Source organism: Cloeon dipterum, chromosome 2 (genome assembly GCF_949628265.1).
Source record: "Cloeon dipterum chromosome 2, ieCloDipt1.1, whole genome shotgun sequence".
Taxonomy (NCBI): domain Eukaryota; kingdom Metazoa; phylum Arthropoda; class Insecta; order Ephemeroptera; family Baetidae; genus Cloeon; species Cloeon dipterum.
This window is the reverse complement of record NC_088787.1, coordinates 7,526,545-7,539,762: the sequence shown is the minus strand read 5'-3', so window position 1 is coordinate 7,539,762 and position 13,218 is coordinate 7,526,545. Positions and strand designations below refer to the sequence as shown.

Here is a 13,218-nt window from a genome sequence, read left to right as displayed (position 1 = left end):
TGTTTGATTGGATAAAACCAATTCTCGTCAGGGAACTCCATCTTCAATTTATTTGAGCCGCAGTCGATTTCTCTCATTGCAACGGAGTAGCAAATCGGGGCAGATTTTTTCGCATAGTCGAGAGAAACCATATTTTTGAAACCGAGTCTCATCGAGTAAAACTTCCTCAGTGGCCACATTTCTTCTCCCATTAAGTAGCAGTGGAAGGCGATGGCCGAATCACTGCTGGTCGGGTCTATTTTGGAGAGATCTGATTCGTTTAAATCCAGTGTATCCATCATGACATCTCTTGAAATGTGTTTCATTGTCAAGTAGAAGGCGAGGCTCAATTTTCGGTCTTCAGTAAGGCCACTGATTTCCTTCTTGGCAGCACCTTCATCGATGCTCGTCAAAGTTTTCAAAATATCGTACAAAAGCTTCGAGTACGATTTCAGTGCAATGTAATGCAAACGTTGTGGCTGCTTCGGCAAACCTACGAGACAGAGGGTGCGGATCAAATCAGCCATATCCGGAGCCCACAAGGAAGCAAGAGTGGGTTGCTTCGAACCGAAAGCGTGCTCCAAAGATATTTCGAGTTTTCTAAAGAAGTCATAAAGTTGCACAGCATAATTGTCATTGACCCTATTTGAAATCTCTTCATTTGGCGTGTTCTCTGGGAACCATTGCGTATTTCCATAATCCAAAGCCTCGTAAAAAGCAGGAAACAGGTCGAATCTGAAATATTCCTTCGGAGCAATTCCTCTTGTTAGAACGCTAATCAAAAGACCTGAAACTCTTCTGAGGTAGCTAAGAAGCAGAGTGTGTGACGATAGACGATATTTAATTTGCAGTGCGATATTTGTATTGGTCATCTTCGACCATTCTTCCCTTGGATTGGGATGCTTTGTGATTGCTTCGTAAAGAGAAACCAACTTGTTAAGGAACTTCAACAGCCACTTCTTCGTTTCAGCAGTGCACGCGTGTGATTCTTCACCAGTGGTCATTTCAAGGAAGGAGGCGACGAAGCATGGCAACATAAACTGTGCAAAAGAATGAACCGGGTATTGCGACGTCGTGTTTGATAGGACCAATTTCATGATTCTAGTCTGGAAACAAAACATATTTTATGTGTGTGTCACTTTGAATACAGAAAAATGTAAACCTCAAAATGGTTGGCAATCACTAGTGGATCCTCAGAGGCACTCGGTAACTTAGTTACTTGAGCTTCTTCTACTTTTCTTTTGTAAGTAAAGTAAACGTTATGTAAACTCCACCTCTCTCTGTCAGTTTCTAATTGTTGCTTTAACTCTCTTGAGATTTCCTCAAATTTCATGGGTTCAAATATCTTCAACGTGGAATCTGTTTCTCTGCTTTCATTGTTGGTGCTATCCGGAAATTCAATTCGAGTTTCAAATTCAGCTTGCAACCAGATTATTTTCTGGAAAATAGAGACGAGAATTCCGTTGTCCTCTTCTGTGGCCACAATCATAGCTGGTTCGTCTGGAAAACAATTTTTAAAAATAAAGAAAATAAAAAATATATATATAATTAAATACCTTTGTGATCTAAATTTGTGGTAGACTGGTAAAACATGTTTCGATCCTTATAACTGACTGCTCCCATCCATGATCTCGGATCATAGATGCCAAGCTTTCTCACAAAATCTTCATTTTTTCTTATTAACAACGTCCTTTCTCCAACTCTTGGTGTGTCGTAGCAGTGCACTTTTAAAGATTCGATCAAATATGCACGCATTGGGTTACACCAAAAGATCAGAAAACACAATGCAGATTCAAATGAAAGAATAACTCCTTCCATGGGCGATTGATCTAATATTCCGTCACAAATATTTTGATTCAGAGAAAATCCTTTTAAAATAAACTCTTGCATTGAGAGCAAAGTATCCTGTAAAATATTGACTTCCTTGCTAAACTCTTTTGGAAATGGGCGACAGTAAAATTCTGTTAGTTCTCTTTCAAAGTCCAGAGTTACGGAAAGAGCAGCTACAAGCAATTGATGAAATAAATTCGGTTCACGTATAAGTTGGGTAAGTAAAATAGGCTCTAGGAAGTAATCTTCACTGCTATTACACTGCGGAGCTCCATTCTGCAAAACGAAGATCATATTTATTTTAATAATTTTCTAAAAATTAAATACTCAACTGGAAGAAGCTTTAACCTAGTTGAATTTGAAATGTATGGATGGCAAGAAATTTCTTCGTGTCGTAATTGTCTCTGAAATTCGTCCCAAATTGCCGCGCCATGGCCCTTGATGCTGATCAAAAAGTGAATTGCCACTCCCCAGTATTGTCCTTTTGGGCTTCGTTTCATAATCCGTTCGACAGACATTTCGTGGTGCCTTCAAATTTATTATGAATAAAAGTTTCGTGGTTTTATAATATAACTTACTCCATCGGAATGAAAAATGGGAATGCCTCATTAAAAAATCTGAAGCATCCCAGTTGCCTTTGTTTTTCTTCATCGTTTTTAAAATTTCCACCGTCAAAAAATTTGGTGTCCTCCATTTCAAAATCTGATGGAAACTTAGGATCCCACGGAATTGTGGAATTATAATACTGGTATATTTCGGCCATTCCGATGCTTTTTGTCTGTGAAAATGTCTGACATTAAAATTAATAAAGAATATATTAAATAAATTATCTAACCGTTCTGACTTCCGCACTCCTTCTTCCAATGTAAATTTGGTGGAATGAATGTCATGAAAATATTCACAGCATGCTGACAAACTAAACAATTTTTTGTTCCCCTCTGCCCCCGTTCGTCAAAATTGCAGACATTCATGTCAGTTTTATGCTCTAGTTAGGAGTTAACTTCTGTAGGAAAATGCGGAATGTCTGTTTGAAGTTTGCTTTGGGAAATAATTGAAATTCTCTCGACATTATTTGCATTCGGGACATTCATTGCTGATGATTGATCAATATATTTATCAAAAGAGCTCTAAATTTATTTAAAATTCTTGTATTCTTGAGCGCATTTTAATTAAAATTCATTGCTAGATGCCCTTCCTAGAGTACCCACGTAACGAAATTAATTAATATCAATGAAAATTGACGGAAATATGCTTAAAACTTGAAACATTTACAGTAGAGAAATAATTAATTGAGAGAAAGTTGGTAATTAAAAAATATCGTTTTATTTTAAAAATTTCGAAGATTAACAATATTAAAATATTATTAAGTTTTTATAACATTTTTTTATTGCACTCGCATAAATATAGGGATTATATAGTTGGTTGACAGTATTTGCTTAGTTCGTGTAATTGGTAAAAATGTTTTGAAATTTGAAATATTTATATAAAAGAAAAAATAGTGCAAACATTCCTGAAAAATTACCCAGGCCCTGATAGCCCATCTGGCGCAACCGGCAATTCTCCAGTGGGCCGCCGGACCGGTCGCCCGATACCCGATTAAATGAGTTCCTCATAATTGTACGTTTCGTTGTACGTCCCACGATCATGATTTATATGCACCCGCATTTTTCCGGTAAAATGCATGGTGCCATGTGCAAAAATGCAGAATTGGGTTTTGCGCAATAAACCAGTCAAAAATACCGCAATTTATTAGTTTTTTGCGCTTTTCTGATTTTCGATTCAACATCACAAGAAAACCATAAATTTATCATTAAAAAATCATATATGAACGCGCCAACATCATCCAAATCTCCAAGAAAGACAAAATTGGCCTATTCAAAGTAGGCTGAGTGATATTATTTTTAGTTTTTGAGAAATTCCACTTCAAATTTTAAAAAAACATCACACCTTCGAATTTTTGTGATCTCGGGTTTTAACCATCAGAATTGCATTAACTATCCACCGTTAAACTCGTCTCAACCTGCAATAACCGGCCACAGTGTTTAACGGGTGCTTATCCCTCTCATCTTTCAACCCCTTCGCTTCATTTTTGATACTAAAAAAAGTTGCTTGCTTCAAAATATTTTAAATTATCAAAAAATCCTTCAAAATTACAACCCCGTCCATTCATCTTTCCAAACTATAACAGATGTTTTTTTTAAATTAAATTCAAATTATTCAATGGTGATGGACGTGGAGGGTAAGCGACAAGCTCCCCTATATATATACCCTTCGCTGGTCAAGGGAGGTCTAGACGAGTCCAACGCGGGGTAGTTTCTGTTTAAACTATTAATGACTGCGAATCTTAAATTTTATTTGTGAAATATTAAACGCAAGAAGGGTTGGACTTGTTTTTTGGTAAAAAATAAATATTTATCATGTATATCTTCCTTTGCTTAAGGTATTTGTAAAAATTTGACATGTAAGAATGTAAGACCCTTGCAACCCGACTAACCCGAGTGGTGGTAAAAACGGATAGCAAGAAAATGCAGCCCGGCACACATATTTGAGTTTAAAATTTTTTGATTTAAGATAATATTTAAAAATAAAATACCGTTCCAGTTTTTATCGGCATTGTAATGTAAGAGGTCCACATTTTGCGTTTTCCTAACAATAAAAGCAGATTTTATTCTGTATAGTTTTTTGAGCCAAAATAATTATTGGTTGGCAAATTTTCATTTTATCGAATCATCCAGAGTAAGAAAATCATTTTTAGACATAATTTTTAAGAGAAAAAAAAGAAGTAATTTTATGCATGCTATTTGCGAAAAAATTTTAATTGGAAACTTTGTGTACATTTCAACGAGTACAATGGACGATCATTACACAATAATGTAATATCGGTGCAGCTAAAAACTAATATTTAAATACAAAAGATCGAGTCAGTTTTTTGGTTTCTTCTCTAATTTAGCATAGTAGGAATGTTCCATCCTGTGATACGATGACATGGCGCTTTTCTCGCATTTATGGCTACAAAAGTAGTTCTTGTCTGGATATTTCTGGTGCTTAACACATTGGGTGCAAATTTTAAATTTAGAAGGATTTTCAAGAGAACCACAAAATCTGCAGTGTTTGATTGGATAAAACCAACTCTCGCCAGGGAACTCGATCTTCAGTTTACTTGATCCAAAGTCGATTTCTATCATTGCAAGGGAGTAGCAAATCGGGGCAGATTTTGTCGCATAGTCGAGAGACACAGCGTTTTCGAAACCGAGTCTCTTCGAGTAAAACTTCCTCAGTGGCCACATTTGTCCTCCCATTAAGTAGCTGTGGAAGGCGATGGCCGAGTCACTGCTGGTCGGGTCTAAATTGCAGAGCTCTGATTCAATAAAATCCAGTGTATCCATCATGGTATCTCTTGAAATGTGTTTCATTGTCAAGTAGAAGGCGAGGCTTAATTTTTGGTCTTCACTCAGACCACTGATTTCCTTCTTGGCAGCACCTTCATCGATGCTCTTCAAGGACTTCAAAATATCGTACAAAAGTTTCGAGTACGATTTCAGTGCAATATAATACAAATGTTTTGGCTTCTTAGGCAAACCTACAAGACAGAGGGTGCGGATCAAATCAGCCATATCCGGAGCCCACAAGGAAGCAAGAGTTGGTTGCTTCGAACCGAAAGCGTGCTCCAAAGATATTTCGAGTTTTCTAAAGAAGTCATAGATCAGCAGAGTGTATTTGTCATTGACCCTATTTGATATCTCTTCATCCGGCGTGTTTAGTGGGAACCATTGCGTATTTCCGTGGTCCAAAGCCTCGTAAAAAGCAGGAAACAAGTCGAATCTGAAATATTCCTTCATAACCTTTTCTCTGGTTAAAACGCTGATTAAAAGACCCGAAACTCTTCTGAAGTAGCTCAGAAGCAGAGTGTTTGAGGATATACGATATGTAATTTGCAGTGCGAAATTTTCATTGGTGATCTTTGACCATTCATCCATTGGAGTGGGATGCGTTACGATTGTTTCATAAAGAGAAACCAACTTGTCGAGGAACTTCAACAGCCACTCCTTTGTTTCAGTGCGTACGGGCGATTCTTCAACAGAGGTCATTTCAAGGAAGGAGGCGACGAAGCATGGCAACATGTACTGGGCAAAAGAATAAGCCGGGTATTTCTTCGTCGTTAGTAATGCGACAAACTGCTTGATTCTTTGCTGGAAATAAAATATATTTTAAATGTACATAGCTTTGACTACAGAAAAATGTAAACCTCAAAATGGTTGGCAATCATCAGTGGATCGTCGGAGGCACTAGGTAACATAGTTCCTGAAGTTAGTAAAAAATTTTGTAGGTAATTCAGTTGACCGTTAGCTAAACTCCAGTCCTTTTTGACAATTACTAATAGTTGCTCTAACTGTCTTGAGATTTCCTCAAATTTTATGGGTTCAAATATCTTCAACGTGGAATCTGTTTCTCTGCTTTCATTGTTGGTGCGATCCGGAAATTCAATAAAAGTTTCACATTCAGCTTGCATCGAGATTATCTTCTGGAAAATAGAGACGAGAATTCCGTTGTCCTCTTCTGTGGCCACAATCATAGTTGGTTCGTCTGGAAAACAATTTTTAAATATAAAGAAAATGGATAGTAATTTTATTTACTTATGAAATCCATTATTGGTTCAGATTGGAAAAACAAATTCCGATCCTTACTGACTCCCATCCATGAACTCGGATCATATATGCCAAGTAGTCCGACAAAATCTCCGTTTGTTATTAATTCTACCGTTTTTTCTCCAACTCCTGGTGTGTGGTAGCAGTGCACATTTAAAGATTTGATCAAATCTGAACGAATTGGGCGAAACCAAAAGTTCAGAAAACACAATGCAGATCCAAATAGTTCAGAAACTACATCAAAGAGCCTAGAATCTAACATATCGTCAATCTGATTTTGAATAAAATCAAATCCTGTTAAAATAAACTTTTGCATGTCGTCCAAAGCATAATGTAAAATATTGACTTCCTTGCTAAACTCTTTTGGAAATGGACGACAGTAAAATTCTGTTAGTTCTCTTTCAAAGTCTAAAGTTATGGCAAGAGCAGCTGCAAGCCACTGATGTAATAAATTCAGTTCACGTGGAATTTGGAGAAGTAAAGCAGGCTCAAAGAAATAATCTTCACTGCTATTACACTGCGGAGCTCCATTCTGCAAAACGAAGATCATACATTATTTAAATAATTTTCTAAAAATTAAATACTCAACTGGAAGAAGCTTTAACCTAGTTGTATCTGAAATGTATGGATGGCAAGAAATTTCTTCGTGTCGTAATTGTCTCTGAAATTCGTTCCAAATTGTCGCGCCATGGCCCTTGATGCTGATTAAAAAGTGAATTGCCACTCCCCAGTATTGTCCTTTTGGGCTTCGTTTCATAATTCCTTCGACAGACATTCTGTGGTGCCTTCAAATCGATTTTATGAATAAAAGTTTCGTGTTTTTCTAATCTAACCTACTCCATCGGAATGAAAAATGGGAACGCCTCATTAAAAAATCTGAAGCATCCCAGTTGCCTTTGTTTCTCTTCGTCGTTTTTAAAATTTCCACCGTCAAAAAATTTGGTGTCCTCTATTTCAAAATCTGATGGAAAGTTAGGATCCCACGGAATTGTGGAATTATAATGCTGATTTATTTCGGCCATTCCGATGCTTTTTGTCTGTGAAAATGTCTGATATTAAAATTAATAAAGAATATATTAAATATTAAATAAATTATCTAACCGTCCTGCCTTCCGCACTCCTTCTTCCAATGTAAATTTGGTGGAATGAATGTCATGAAATATTCACAGCATGCTGACGAATTATACAATTTTTTGTTCCCCTCTGCCCCCTTTCGTCAAAATTGCAGACATTCATGTCAGTTTTACGCACTAGTTAGAAGTAAAGAATGTTTGGAATTATCTAGACAATTCTTGCATGCATAACATTAAATTCAGAGTGGTTGTACCAATTTTATTTTCTAAAGGGTTCTGATATATTTTTTGCGTTGTAGATCGGATTTTAATTAAATTTCATCTCAAATTTTCGCTAGAATAAGCTCTTTCCAATTAAATCTATGAAAAATGATGGAATGATTGACATTTTAAATATTTTACACTAAATGGAAGCAGTGAATTGAGGTAAATTAATAAAAATAATTTGAAAAACGACTAAAAAACATAATTAAATAAGCATATTTAGTGCAGCCTTCCTTTTTTAAATTATCTTCTCGAAAATAAACAAGAATTTTTTCGGTGACAGCAATTAATTAGTTGTACAGTATAATAATTTAAAGTTTAAAATACTCGAAAAATGAAATTTGAATTATGTACAATTAGATCACAGGTGCCTAGAGACGACCTTTTAGGAGTGTTTCAAATTTAAAAAAGGCTCTAATAATTGAGAAGTTTTAAGTACCATCAAGATATTCAGAAAATTGACAAAAAAATGCTTTTGAACCTTAAACTTGGATTGTGACCTTAAATTAAAAACCAGCGTTTCAATGGAATAGATTTAAAATCCTTTATACTGATCAAGTTTCAGATTGAACCTATGTCAAACAGAAGCACATTAATTCAGCATCGCGAGAAGAGTGTAGGACATGAACCCTTTGCCCTTAATTCACTGCCCTGAAAGCGGAGATTGGCTTGCAAGGGAGTGCCGTACACGAGCTGCATGGCTGTCCACTTTTTCAGTGCTCAGCGCGCAGGGCGGAGCAGCAGTCGTTGCTGGATATGAGAGGCGCCATAATTAAGGTGGCCGAGATTGCCGCCGAATAATTTATGACGGGCCGCCGCCGCTGCTGTTGTTGTTGTTGCCGCGCTGAGCGCTGAAATTGCTCGCAGCTCTCTGCGAATTAGCACCTCGTTCGTTTCGCAGCAAACAAAATGAGCACGCTCTCCACTTTCCACGCTGGCTGGCTGCTTTCGCGTCGGAATCGCGCGCGCACGCGGCCGAAACGGGTCAAATTTATTATTGGGTTACAACATGCATGGAGGCGCTGCTTTTGATCCATCCGGCCGGAAAATTCGCAGCGAATCCCACGTGAGCTCGCCGCGTGTATTGATTAGGTTTTGTGCGGCAATCCGATTTTGTTTCAGAATTGATTTCGAAGAGAGGTAATCCTTTCTAAATATAAGAATGTTCCAATAATGAAAAATAAATTCGGATGATATGTAATAGATCGCTTGTCATGGTATCATTCTGATTCATTTTTATTTTTTGATCAAGGGAATACTCGACTATTATGTGGAAGTAATGACAAAAGTAATTATAAAGAGATTCATTATTGTCTCTAATAATTTAATTTTCATTGTTTGCTGGTGTTTCCTGGCTAATTTTAGTAATTTAGTTTATACAAATACAGTTTAAAAAAAATTAAGTTTCAACAAATTTTATAACAAAGTTAAATTTAATTTTTTTATATTAAAATAAAAAATAAATTTATTTTATTTAAAATAATTATTCCAATAAAAATTTAAACGTAATTAAGACTGATATAATAGCAAAATTTCTTTACAAATATAAAATATATATTTTCAACGTTTATGAGATTTTAACTTCATCCTCTTTGTTCATTAGATGAGATTGTACAGCTATTGAACATCGAGTGTGAAGTTATATTACACATTTTTCCAGGTGACTCTCATGTGGAGACCTCTTATCTTATAAATTCTGGTTTCAAACCAATAAAGAACAAGATCTTTTTCAATAATTTTTGCTTCAGGGAAGTACCTTCTCCATCAGTAGGTAGTCTACCAACACTGATTTTTTTATTTATAAAATACCAAATCAAAAAATGGCGAAGGTCATATTCCACCTATAGTTCCACAAATTCAAAAGAACTTCCAATTGGATGGGATATGCATTCTGTTCCTGTTTTAAACCCCTTAATTAAGAACGGAAAAAATAAGTCACTGGGATCCTTGGTTTTTTTCTGGTTTTTCTACAACATAAGTAGTAACGTGCTTTGTATTTTTGAGAAGTTTTAATAACATGAATTTATATTGGCTAATACGCCATTTTTACAATCCCTTAGTGTTTGAAGCCGCCAACAGATGGCGCCACTGTATACTTTAGTAATAAATTTAATTTTAAGGCATTTCCGCTGTTATTTCAGACTCAATCCTGCCAATGTGCATTATTTGCTTAATTTTCTTTCTTTTGACGTGCTGAAAACCAAAATTGGTAAAGCCAATCACCGTAGAATCGTGAAAATCTATTTTTTGAAATATAAAATAATTTCCAACGTTCTACAGCGAATGGCTAGACTGATTTTTCTTTTCAGCACGTCAAAATAAAGCATATTAAGTGAAGAATGCACAGAAGCAGGATTGAATCTCAAATCGCAGTGGAAAGTGCATTAAAATTACATTTTTTATGAAAGTATATGGTGACGCCATCTGTTGGCGGCTTCGAACATTAAGAGATCCTTAACATTAATATTTTCTCATGAACAAATGTTTAACACAGGATTTTTAACCAATCTAAATGGTTTAATTTGACCGTTATAACATTTTAGTTGGCTATTTATTTTTTTAAATAACTAAAAACTGCACGAATCGTGCTCATTTGTTGATTGAACGCTTAGAAAAATCTTAACATTCCCCAGTTCTAACTTTCATTGAAAGAAAACCCTTTTTAAATAACACTCCAATTAAAAAAAATCCTGAAACTGCAATTCCAGGCATTAAAAAATGTCATGTCGTTTGTTGTCGGCGAAAAAGTCGCCTGTGAGACGGGCTCCTCGGCATTCGACGCGGCGGGCGGACACTTGAGCGCGCGGTGCTCGTGATGCGAAGGCGCAGGAAACGGTTCAGTCGTCTGCCTTTGGGAATAGCGCGCACGACGACGCGCTACGTTTCAAAGGGAATTCTTAAGCAGGCCACTCGAGCGACGGGTTAGCAGCTAGGCGATTTGAGTGGTCACCCCGGCCGACAGCTATTTCCAGCCACCAGCCAATCTTGCTCGCGACCGAAGATGGCAATCGCTTGTCCTCCTTCTGTCACACGCACACAAACCGCTTTTTCCTTTTCCCTTTGCTCTTCGCAGGAATAATCAAAAGTTGGCATTCAAGCGTGCTGCCCGCCTTCTTTTAATAACTTCCCTTTGAAGAGAGCCGCATATTAGCTTTCTTTTCTCGTTGCCGCACAAGTTTATCAAGAAAGAGACAAAGCAAGTTTGACAATAAATTTATACTCAAATCGGGGAAATTGACACTCGACTTACTCAATCAATTTAAAAGCAATTTTTCTCTTTAGGAATAAACGAGTGGGACGAAAATGGTGACTTCAAGTTGGTTAAAAAATTATTGTTTAAAAAATAAAATAAAATCTAGTTGAGGCTGTACCATTTTTTAAGAAATGAACGTGGACTTGTTATTTTTTCCTCTTACATACAATCCTGATAAGAGTGCGGCTGTTCATTTGAATTTACTATCCAGTGAACTAAATCATGATTTTCAAAAGGTAAATAACGCCCATGTCTCCCACTGAAGCTGCTTCCCATAAAAATCGAAAATAATTGTCTAGTTGTACACCGTTGTTGATTTATGAACTAATTTATTTCTAAATAATGATTTACGTTCGTTTTATTTTATATTGGAGAAATTTTTCAAATAAATTGAGATAAATTTTAGCTCTTACCCCGCTACTAATTTGAAAGAAAGGATTTGATGGAAGATTTTTTTGTTCATTTCAGGGAATTTAAAAATACTTTTTAAAAATTTTAAACTTTAGAACCCAATAGAAGTTACAATTTGCATTTTTTTAATGGCTTTCTCTCTGTTTTAGTGTATTATTAAGGAAGTTTGATGTCATTTTAGCAGTTCTAGATGATCTTTTGACGATTTTTACATTCAAAATGATTGTCGTGTGATTTTAATTATGACAAAAATCACCGGGGGGCCGGATTCACGCGACGCGCAGACATGGCGTTTGATAGAATACGGCGGGAAAGTTACAAACGTAAAATTTAATTGGCTTCGAAAATTTATCATGAAAATACCTTCAGCACAATGAATATTTTTGATTTTTTTTCTTTACTTACAGCTGATTAGCCCGGTAATTGACGAATCGACCGTTAGATGGCACATCAGGCTAATGAAAATGTAACAAAATACGCGGGAATGAAATTATTAGGTCGACACGCCTCTTTTTTGACGTTTCTAATTGGCCGCTTGACTGACTCCTGATTGGCCTCCATTATTTCAACGCCATTTTGATTTCTGACTGGCGGGAACCAACACAGATAGCAACCCGGACCCCGGTGATAAAAATGTTGTCTAATTCATTGCTTTATTCTTCCCACAAATCAATCGGAAATTGATAAAAAAAGATAAATAAAATATCTTGGACGTGAATCTTTTCTTCTTCTCTAATAAAAAATCATCGGTGTCAAATAATTTTAATTTTAACCAAAGAAAGAAGAAATCCAAGAAAAAAAAATATCCAGAGCACTATAGTAAAAAGAGAAGTGTCTTACCTGCTTTGAGTCTGACCTCCCTGCCGAGGACGCGTCCGACAGAGTTGGTTGCGACGCACCTGTAGGCGGAGGCGTGCACGTCCGGCCGGTACGCGGAGGCGGGAAACGGCAGGAAGAGCAGGCTGCCGTTGAGCAGCTGGTGCCTGAGGCCCGGCACGTTGGGCACGGGGCCCGGCTGCGCGTTGCCCCCGCCGCCCGACGGACTGTTGAGTCCCACGGACGCCGTCCACGTGACGCTGACCGCCGGACTGCCCTGCGCGCTGCAGTCCAGTCGCGTGCCCGTGCTGTTCGTGAACTCGAGACGCGCCGGCGGCTCCAGCACGATCACTGGACCCTGGCCCTCCAGCACGTTGCCGCTCACACCTGAAACATATAGCACGGAGAAAATTAATACATCAGATGAAATATCGTCACTATTTAAAGTGGAATGATATATACAAGGATTTTTTCATTTTAAAAAATGATATTAAATAACACGAAAAACCGACCAATTTTATCATATATTTTTCATATACTGCTGATTAAAAGTGTCTGAAAAATCCAATTTAGGACTTTCACCGGTGACGCCCTCTTTTTTGAGCAAAAAGGAAATTAATTGCTGTAGGGGTGAGAAAAATTATTAAAATATAATTGTGAGAAGATGAAAAATGATACTTTTAAGTAGTCTTGAAAGCTATTTTTTACATTTTTTCATAAATTGCAGATTTTCGAAAAAGGTCTGTGTTTGGCCTCATTAAAATTCACCAGTTGATGGTAGCGTCAAAAACTGCCTAAATTCAGAAAGCTGATTAAATTTCCAGGTTTTTCCTATTGATTTTTTTTTTAAATTTATGTACAAAATTCTTCTGAAAATTTTTGCTGGCCGTTAGAGAAGCTTTAATTTTTATGGGAAAAATCAAAATAATCAAAATTGATTTAATAA

The 13,218-nt window shown here is 36.7% G+C and overlaps 1 protein-coding gene and 1 long non-coding RNA gene across 8 annotated transcripts in view; both read right to left on the bottom strand.

Annotated features, from left to right (window-relative positions):
* Positions 1–13,218, bottom strand: part of LOC135935677 (cell adhesion molecule Dscam2-like) — a 167,821-nt gene that overhangs the window by 81,446 nt on the left and 73,157 nt on the right. For all 7 annotated transcript variants that reach the window (XR_010574242.1, XM_065478177.1, XM_065478178.1 and 4 more), the window contains exon 3: positions 12,297–12,659. Coding sequence is in view for 6 of the 7 variants with exons in the window: in XM_065478177.1 (XP_065334249.1) it covers positions 12,297–12,659 (363 nt within the window). In the remaining variant the exon portion in view is untranslated. The remainder of the gene's footprint in view (positions 1–12,296; positions 12,660–13,218) is intronic.
* On the bottom strand, positions 6,792–7,458 carry LOC135936686 (uncharacterized). The gene is made up of 3 exons (XR_010574356.1): positions 7,293–7,458; positions 7,045–7,240; positions 6,792–6,987 (listed from the first exon to the last, which is right to left on the bottom strand). It is a non-coding gene; the product is annotated as an uncharacterized LOC135936686 (long non-coding RNA).